Here is a 10,605-nt window from a genome sequence, read left to right on the forward strand (position 1 = left end):
TGTCCAGGTGTCCCCGTGATGGACTGGAGACCTGTCCAGGTGTCCCCTGCCTCTCACACAGTGACCCAGAAAGGAAGATGATGGATGAAAACAACAGTTCAGACAAGTCAAATAAACACAAAATGTTTATTGTTTATTTGTCACATGCAGGTCAACAATGCCATGAAATGTTCAGGATGAGAAGAACTCATTCGATTGTGTGTCTAAGCTACAAAGCTGCCGTTTGTTTCCATCTTTTCTTTGCAGTTGTTGACAACATTCTCCATGTTGTGACTAAGGACAGAGTCGGGACCTCTGGACAGTTTCTTTGTGTTGAAACGTTTCATCTTTCATCCAAAAGACTTCATCAAGGCTCCAGTATACTCAGGTGGACCTCAGTCCACGGAGGTCCGCGTGTACCGGATTAGACTTGAAGCGGACGCTCGCAGGGCATGTCCGTGCAAAGATCAATTTTTACGACCACGTACGTGTACTCTGTGTCGCACAATAAACTGCCCGGCAACAGACTGTTTTTTTTGTGACATCATTGTATTAAATTCCCCTTCTTCATCCCTGATCTGGTTTATTGTCCTTTTCTTTAGCTTTTTTCCCCAAGAAGCAGCGATCTCCTCCTCCTCCGTTGACGCCACGACTGAAATGGTGAGAAATGAAGTGAAGGAATTTGTCACGAAAGAATTAAAATCAGGTCCAGTGTGGCTGCAGGAGGGTCCGGAGATTTCCTGGTGGGCTGGTCTGATGTGTGCAGGGCCAGTGCTCCCTGTTTTTTTTTTTTAGAACTTTTTATTAACAACATATAAACACAGCTGCGACCTGTCAATCAATCCAAGAGATGTGTCAGCAAATGACCAATCGGCGACCTCAATTTGTCCTGAAGGTAAACGCCCCTTGCCTGGGTGAACCAGTTTGATGGTGAGAAGATGGTTTGGTTTTAAGATGGAACCATCTTACCACCATCAAACTGGTTCACCCACTATATGCAGGTGTTATTTATAAGACTGAGGTTGTTGCAAATCCTTGGACTGATGAAGTCCTTTGGATGAAAGACGAGACGTTTCAACAAAAAGAAACTGTCCAGAGGACCTGACTTAACGTTGTTGGATTTTTTTTTCTCTGGATTATCGAGCATGAACTTTGATGTTCTCCGTGATGTGACTAAAGTCATAGCACACTATTCCAGGTGGAGCTGCACGTTTTGGTGTAATTTGCATATTTAACGTCAAAGCTGTGCAACATAACGGAGGACCAACATGTCTGAACAGGACAGTGATGAGTGTGTCAGTGTTCCTTCTAGAATCTAGATCATCGTAACGTTGGGATCACATTGATCTGCTGGGTTTATTTGGACATGGATCTTACCGATGAAGCTTTCTCCTGCAGCTGAGGTCCACTTGTCGTCTGGCTGCTGGGTCAGGATGTTATAAAAGTTGACTCCATCAGTGTTCTGGCAGGAAGACGTTCAGTTTTTAGTTTGCTAATATAAACCATAAATACATTCCTGTCCTTTCATCCACAGCTCCTGGACACAAAACTCAGAGCATGAGAGGTTATCAGAGAAAAGGTTATGTTTCAACACATTTGGTCTTCAGCTGGAAGTTCAGAGCTTCGATCCAAAGCATCAACATGGAAGTGTCTCTTTCTGGTGACGGATGCTAATCAGCTTCAGTGTCAGAGGACGATGCTCACAAAGCTTTAGATACAAAACGTTTCGTGCACCGCCAATGACTGTCATATCTTTTCAGAAACTAGTTTCATTTGTGTCCAAAAAGTCTGACCCGGCCCCAGCCCGTAGACATCATTTTCAAACCCCACCCGATCCGACGAATTAACAGTAATTACAGGTCCGAACCTAAAAAATACCCCGACATTTTTAATTCATCTTTGACTGCTTATGTAGTCATGAACGGTTGGTGGACGTGCTTGGCTGAGGGGGCAGAAGATCGTAGCTGAGGGGGTGTTTTTCCTTTCATGGCCGTCAAAGAGCATTAAAACCTGCTTCTGCTTCATTCTGCATTATTCAGACACGGACCCTGCTCTGACATGTCGGATATTTTGTGATCTCACCTGTTTGGGTCTTCGGCCACGCCCGTCCGCTGAATGAACGTCCATTTGGGTGATGGATCACAGGCAGTATCCATCTGAAGCTTAACTGAACTTTTTACTTCTTTCAAGGCCGGTCAGCGCGCGGTCAAATGACCGTGTGCAGCAGGTGATAGTATGGCAAGCCATGTTGCCATTTAAATGGATTGTCAGCCGTGTGCATCTGCTGATGCAATCAAAAGCCCGACACCGACCCAGCCCGCACATTAAGCACATTATTATGGACCAGCCTGGCCCTAATCTGGGTCGGACGGGGCCGGGCTCCGGGTTAAAAATGACAGCTCTATAAGAAACAATCCTGTGCGTCCTGTGATTGTTCTGTGGGTTTAAACCGTGTCTACGGGACAATTACAAGGAACAAAACTAACAGCGCTACGCAAAATAATGACACTTCTGTTTCAAAGGGATTTCAAAATAAAGCTGCTTGAAATGGCCATGTGGTTTTAAAATTTTGCACAAAGAAAATAAGAGCACTGATTTATGTACCAGATTTACAAAACTTCAAACAGTGTTGGAATGTCAACAAACGTACGGCTGATAACGTTTTTTTTCCCCCATTAATTTAACTGAGCAACGCTTTTGGCATCCACCAGGAGGTGCTGTAGCACCCTTCACACCCTCGCTTCCCACAGCCTTTCCATTTGACTAATGTTGAGTCACAGTCTGAGGTTCTGTTCAGATTATTTTCACTGGTCGGGTTATGGTGCTCACCTCCTCCACCACAGACTCGGCCACAGACCACAGCTCAGTGGCTTTCAGGAAGTCCTCGTTCTCCACAGCCTGCTTCACTTTCTCCGCTGCACTGGAGACGTCAGCCAGCCCATAATCGTCCAGCAGCGACTGCTCAAAGGAGAGCAAAGAGAGGTTCACGCCACCAGCTCCACCCCAGAGAACCAACATCTTCTGTTACTCACAGTGGAATACAGGTAGGGTCCCCACGTCATGACCGAGTCTGGGCACAGAACAAGACGAGCAGTGAGCCGCCGAGACCTCAACAACAAACAAGTTTAATAAGACACAAACCACTGAATGTTCTCTGAACGGCTGCCATTTTCTAATGTTCCCATCACCCCCTGCTGATAGACCGGTGATAATTCTCTGTTCAAAAACATCCATACAAGTTAAGACGGCTGTCACTTTAGAGATATTGGGTTCAGATTTGTTGTGATGGTAGCCGAGAGTGATCCTCAAAACATAACTGACAGTCTGTTAGTAAAGTTTCTCATGAATCATTAAACAAATTTTATTAAAACTGTCAGGAAATCATTGGATGTGCATCTACAAATGATTAACTGTTAAAACCAAACCAACATCGCCACCACAGCCAGATGACCATAGAAAACACTACACTGGCCATAATTCAGCCAGTTTGACAGATATTGAGCTAAAACAGGATGTGGTAGTAGCAGGGAGTCATTCACATACTGTACCTGTTGGCACATACTCTAAACATGACGTCTTGTAATATTATATGAGATCACACATATTGTTATTTTCAAGGTTTGAGATGAACGGCTACAACTCATTTCTCAGCATAAGATCATTTCAGTAAGTCTGACAAATAAAGCCCCCCCCCCCCCCACACACACACACACCCACATTCTTGTAAACATACTTTTGGGGACTTTGCATTGACTTCCATTCATTTTCTACAGCCTAACCTTGACCCTTACCCTAAACCTAACCATTACTAGTACATACCTAACCCTAACCCATCCGCAATTCACACCTTAGTCCTAAACCTAACCCCCCAACGACACGGCTCTTTATGGTGACCTGGCTTTGGTCCCCATAAAGAGCAGTTGGTTCCCACAATGCATGATTTTTTGTAAAATTGGTCCTTACAAGGTAACCTGAAACAAAAATGCACACGCGCTAGAGTTGTCACTTCTGACCCGAGCCCTAAGCTCGGCCCCACCAGACATGAATTTGGGGTAGACTGGGCCATGATAATGTGCTGGATGGGCAGGCTGGGTCGTTGTCGGGCTTTTAATTAGGTCAGAATCAGCCACAATCCAATTATATGATAACATGACCCGCCATACAATCACCAGCCGCACGCGGCCATTTCGCTGCAAGCTGACTGGCCCTGAAAGAAGTAAAAAGTTCAGTTAAGCTTCAGATGGGACTGTACTGCTAGGAAGTGATCCATCGCCCAAATGGACGTTCTTTCAGTTGCTGCATTCAGCGGACGCGCGGCCGATGACCCAAACAGGTGAGATCGTAAAGCAGACGTGTTAGAGCAGGGTCCCTGTCTGAATCAATCAGAATGAAGGCAGAAACAGGTTTAAATGAAATGCCTCTCAGCTCCAGTCTTATGCACCTTTCAGCTGTGTGGCCCCGACGACAGGTGTATCCCAAAACAGACGTGTCAGAGCTGTTCGCGTGTCTCAGTAATATAGAAGAATGCAGCAGAAACAGGGTTTGAATGCTCTTTTATGGCCATGACAGGACAAACACCTCTCAGCTCAGAATCTTCTGCCCCGTTTATTCAGCTGCGCATCCCCGATCGTTACTAATTAAAAATGTTGGGGGGGGGGGGGGGGGGGGGGTCGGGGTGCGGCCCTGTAATTACTGTTAATTTGTTGGGTGGGGTGGGGGGGGGTTTGGAAAATATGACTGTGGGCTGAGGCCGGGTCAGATCGATTTTTTGGGCCCAAATGCAACTCTAGCACACGCGCACGCACACACACACACACACACATACATACACACACACACACACACACTCTCAGGAAATGAGACACTTTTACAAATTCACAGCTGATTTGAACAGGTATTCAGTACAGCAGCCTCCTTGAAGGTAAAAGAACAATAGAAACTGGCTTTTAAATAATCCTAACTTCCTGCTGACTGATTATAACTTCCTATAACTTCATGCTGACTGACAATAACTTCCTGCTGACTGACTATAACTTCCTATACCTTCCTGCTGATGACTACAACTTCCTGCTGACTGACCATAACTTCCTATAACTTCCTGCTGACTGACTATAACTTCCTACTGACTTGACTATAACTTCCTGCTGACCGACTATAACTTCCTATAACTTCCTGCTGATGATTATAACTTCCTGCTGATGACTATAACTTCCTGCTGATTGACAATTTCCTGCTGACCGACTACAACTTCCTGCTGACTGACTAACTTCCTGCTGACTGACTACGACTTCCTACTGACTGACTACGACTTCCTGCCTGCTGACTACAACTTCCTGCTGACTGACTACAACTTCCTGCTGACCAACAGGATTGGTCCTATAACTTCCTACAACTTCCTACAGACTGACTATAAACTTCCTGCTGACTATAACTTCATATAACTTCATGCCGACTGATTATAACTTCCTATAACTTCATGCTGACTGACAATAACTTCCTGCTGACTGACTATAACTTCCTATACCTTCCTGCTGATGACTATAACTTCCTGCTGATTGACTACAACTTCCTGCTGATTGACTACAACTTCCTGCTGACTGACTATAACTTCCTATAACTTTCTGCTGACAGACTATAACTTCCTACTGACTTGACTATAACTTCCTACTGACTTGACTATAACTTCCTGCTGACCGACTATAACTTCCTGCTGATGACTACAACTTCCTGCTGACCGACTACAACTTCCTGCTGACTGACTATAACTTCCTATAACTTCCTGCTGACTGACTACGACTTCCTACTGACTGACTACGACTTCCTGCCTACTGACTACAACTTCCTGCTGAATGACTACAACTTCCTGCTGACTGACTACAACTTCCTGCTGACTAACTACAACTTCCTGCTGACTAACTACAACTTCCTGCTGACTGACTACAACTTCCTGCTGACTGACTACAACTTCCTGCTGACTGACTACAACTTCCTGCTGACTACAACTTCCTGCCGACTGACTACAACTTCCTGCCGACTGACTACAACTTCCTATAACTTCCTGCTGACTGACTATAACTTCCGGCTGACTGACTATAACTTCAGCTGACTGACTATAACTTCTGCTGACTGACTATAACTTCTGACTGACTGACTATAACTTCCGGCTGTCTGACTATAACTTCTGGCTGTCTGATTATAACTTCCTGCTGACTGATTATAACTTCCTGCTGACTGACTATAACTTCCTGCTGACTGATTATAACTTCCTGCTGACTGACTACAACTTCCTGCTGACTACAACTTCCTACTGACTGACTACAACTTCCTGCCGACTGACTACAACTTCCTGCCGACTGACTACAACTTCCTGCCGACTGACTACAACTTCCTATAACTTCCTGCTGACTGACTATAAACTTCCTGCAGACAGACTATAACTTCCCATAATTTCCTGCTGACTGACTATAAACTTCCTGCTGACTGACTATAACTTCCTATAACTTCCTGCTGACTGACTATAACTTCCTGCTTAAAGACAATAACTTCCTGCTGACTGACTATAACTTCCTATAACTTCCTTCTGACTGACAATAACTTCATGCTGACTGACTATATCTTCCTATAACTTCTTGCTGACTGACAATAACTTCCTGCTGACTGGCAATAACTTCCGGCTGACAGACTATAACTTCCGGCTGACAGACTATAACTTCCGGCTGACTGACTATAACTTTCGACAGACTGACTATAACTTCCGGCTGACTGACTACAACTTCCTGCTGACTGACTACAACTTCCTGCTGACTAACTTCCTGCTGACTGACTACAACTTCCTGCTGACTGTCTATAACTTCCTATAACTTCCTGCTGTCTGACTATAACTTCCCGCTGACTGACTATAACTTCCTATGCCTTCCTGCTGACTATAACTTTCTATAGCTTCCTGCTGACTGACTACAACTTCCTGCTGACTGACTATAACTTCCTGTTGACTGACTATAACTTCCTGCTGACTGACTATAACTTCCTATACCTTCCTGCTAACTGACTATAACTTCCTATAACTTACTGCTGACTATAACTTCCTATAACTTCCTGCTGACTGACTACAACTTCCTGCCGACTGACTACAACTTACTGCTGACTGCCTATAACTTTCGGCTGACTGCTTGCAGCATCTCGTCCTGAACAGAGGTCAGCAGCATAAATCACATCAGCTTTCAACTTAACCTAGACCATTTCATTGAACTTGTTTACATCAATAATCCAAACTCCAGATGAAGAGATCCAAGTTCATGCTCAATAACCTAGATGAGGAGCATTTCCTATCAAAGTCCTGAGCAAAGGTTGACCTACAGGTATACAGACTGATCGGTACTGACCCAGAGGGGAAATCCACGAGTCTCCAAGTGCCACACCAGCAAAGCTGCACTTCATCGAGCCTTGAGCTACGGCCTGTAGAAAGATAGGTTAACCTCTGAACATGCAAAATCTCACGTCAGGTTAAATCAGTCACTTATTCAAATAAAATCTTTGTGAAGCTTCATTATTATTGAAACATTTGGGAGGTAAGTTACTTTTTGTTTATTGTATTGAACTGCACTGAAATATCTCAGACTTGAAGAGATACACAAACCTTTGTGAGTTCCAAGGAGATAGCAGCTGCCATCTTCCCTCCATATGACTCAGAGAAGATATAGAAGGGGACGCTCTACAAAGCAAACCAGAAAATCTCATATTTTACTGAAACTGCAAGGGATTATAGGAGTTCATTTCAGAGGCGTGGACGTTCTTCTGAAGAACCATGAAGAAGAATAAACAACAATCAAACAAGTGTTTTGGCTTCAAACTTGATAGGTTCAAGTCAGGTCTGCATTATTTACATTAACACAGTGTCACCTTATTTAGAAAATGAATAAATAAGATAAGGCATTAAGTTGCATCCTAATGTCTTTAAAATGAGTGAACATAAAAATAGACCAGTTTATTGCCATTGAAAACCTAAATGTGCCACAATATTTATATATTCACCCATCTAAAAAGGGATAATCCAATAAACTTTGAAATGATGTTCCATGTCAGCTGTGGCTGGTGGTGATAGAACATGTACAATCTAAAATCTTACTGGTTACATGTCATCAACTTCAGCACTTTATCTTAGATATGTAAAACAAGCTTCAAAAAAAATTTATGCCACTTTTTTAAAGAAAATGTTCAACCCTGGCCTCACAGCAATACATGCCAAATGTAAGGGTGATGCAGTCCTGACAGTTCTTTACGTTATCACACTACGTAATGTGAGCCCATTCTCTCATTGTGCTGAATGGATCAGTCCACTGGAGCTTATCCGGGTTCATGCTGATCGGACTGAGCATTACATTCAGCAGCAATGCGGGTCACTCTGTGCTCCAACACGGGTCGCTCTGTGCTCCACCGTGATTGCTCTGTGCTCCAACGCGAATCGCTCTATGCTCAAACGCAAATCGCTCTATGCTCCAATGTGATCGCTCTATGCTCCAACGCGGATCGCTCTATGCTCCAACGCGAATCGCTCCATGCTCCAACGTGGGTCACTTTATGCTCCAATGTGATCACTCCATGCTCCAACGCGGGTTGCTCTATGCTCCAATGTGATCGCTCTATGTTCAAACATGAATCGCTCTATGCTCCAACGCGGGTTGCTCTATGCTCCAATGTGATCGCTCTATGCTCAAACGCGAATCGCTCTATGCTCCAATGTGATCGCTCTATGCTTCAATGCGATCGCTCCATGCTCCAACGCAAATCGCTCCATGCTCCAACGCGGGTAGCTCTATGCTCCTACGCGGGTAGCTCTATGCTCCTACGCGGGTAGCTCTATGCTCCAACGTGATCGCTCTATGCTCCAACGCGGTCATTTTATGCTCCAATGTGATCGCTCTATGCTCCAAACACATACATCACACAGTGTTCGGCTGATTAAACAGCAACAAGCTAAACAAATTATGTTGTACTAAAGCGTAGTTTAATGTTAGCTAATGTCGCGTCTGTTGACACAAGTATGTCGTTTTTGAGAAAGAGTTTTGTAAGCTTAAAAAAAAAACTATGAAAATACTAACACTGACTTGGCTAGCCATTAGCCTAGCCTGCAGAAAACCCTTTTTGTCTCTTTCTCCATACCCCGTGATCTGTGACTGATGTCACGGCTGATAAGATAATCATCAGTCCTTTAGCCTCGTGTCGTGGGAGCAGTACAAACATTGTTCACCAACAACCTCCACCTGGACTGATCCTCGGCAAAATGGTCGAGGACAAGGAAAGGGAGCCCTGTCCATCTATGGATGTCATATGCTCATTGTCAAGAAGGACACCCCCTTTTATGGTGTCCTTCAGCTTTTCCCTGAAGGATCACAGAGTTCCCTCTGCTCTCACTGTGTGGACAAACCACTTCAAGATCTTCTTCTTAATCTGCTTTAGGAAGAAGTCATGATTTCCAGTGAGGACATGGACTTTACGGCTAATCTCAATTATACACGTTTGGTCTCCCTGATGTTCACTACAGCAGGCTCCTGTTTACCAGGAACCATGATCCTGGTTTTCCTGCCATGACAACAACTCAAAATGTCTAATTTCTCTGCTTGAATGACTTGATCACTGGAAGATCCAGTTAAAGGTCTACATCATGGACAAAGATTGCTGATTTCTCTTCCTCCCAGCTGTAAAGTTTCTATCAGTGCCTCGGATACGTTAAGGTCCAACCAAGAGAAGACATCCACAACACATGCCAGCTGTGGTTACCATACTCTTTGCTGCTTTGAACAGTGCCTCTATGGCGTTGTTGATAAGATACTAACTATTGATTATTATTATTAATTATTTGAACATGCAAATACCACTAAGATCAAAGATTTCTTTGTTAAGGGAGACCTGGGCCTGAAGGCAGCACAAACAAGCAAGGTTTTGGACAGAACTTCAGAAATGACCAGACTTCACATTTAATGTCCCATAGCTCATAAAGTTGGCTGAGTGTTTCGGAGCTTGCTCTGGATCTTTTTTATAATCTGCATCCTTCCTACCAGCACGCCACATTTCATCCTGACCTTCAGAGTAAAGTGAGGACAGATGACAAACCTGGAACTCGGGCTTCTTTGTGAAGAAGTGTTGGAGCAGCACCAGCATGTCTGAGGCCACCGTGGACACGTTGGTGGCAAATCCATCCGGCCTTTCAGTGTAGCTGAACCCAGTTCCCACAGGGTTATCAACAAACAGCACACTGGCTGCCTGGACCTACAAAACAAACAAACAAACAAACAGACAAACACGCGCACACGCACACACTATATTTCAATCTTTGTCAAACCTTGTTAAAAATACACATAAAAAAACATCAAACTCTGGTTGATGAACTAAAAAAAAATAAACCACACTTTGATAAACCCACTTTTAAATTAATACTTTGAAAATGGAGAATTATTTAACATTTTTTTAAAGAAGTGTCAAACTTTCATAATAAAATAAGAGAAATTTAACTCAAAACTTCCAGTACAGCAGCTCTAAATGTGTTTGTCCCAGTAAGTCTTTAATACATAATGTCTTTAACACATAATGTCTTTAATACATAATGTCTTTAATACATAATGTCTTTAA

The 10,605-nt window shown here is 43.7% G+C and overlaps 1 protein-coding gene across 1 annotated transcript in view; it reads right to left on the reverse strand.

Moving 5' to 3' along the window:
* scpep1 (serine carboxypeptidase 1) overlaps window positions 1–10,605 on the reverse strand; it is a 23,902-nt gene that overhangs the window by 5,387 nt on the left and 7,910 nt on the right. Inside the window, exons 4-9 of the mRNA XM_037688812.1 lie at window positions 10,090–10,245; window positions 7,616–7,690; window positions 7,362–7,434; window positions 3,012–3,049; window positions 2,809–2,937; window positions 1,357–1,441 (exon numbers count right to left, since the gene is read on the reverse strand). Of these exons, the coding sequence (XP_037544740.1) occupies window positions 1,357–1,441; window positions 2,809–2,937; window positions 3,012–3,049; window positions 7,362–7,434; window positions 7,616–7,690; window positions 10,090–10,245 (556 nt within the window). The remainder of the gene's footprint in view (window positions 1–1,356; window positions 1,442–2,808; window positions 2,938–3,011; window positions 3,050–7,361; window positions 7,435–7,615; window positions 7,691–10,089; window positions 10,246–10,605) is intronic.

Source organism: Nematolebias whitei, chromosome 15 (genome assembly GCF_014905685.2).
Source record: "Nematolebias whitei isolate Nwh7 chromosome 15, NemWhi1, whole genome shotgun sequence".
In the NCBI taxonomy this organism is placed as follows: Eukaryota; Metazoa; Chordata; class Actinopteri; order Cyprinodontiformes; family Rivulidae; genus Nematolebias; species Nematolebias whitei.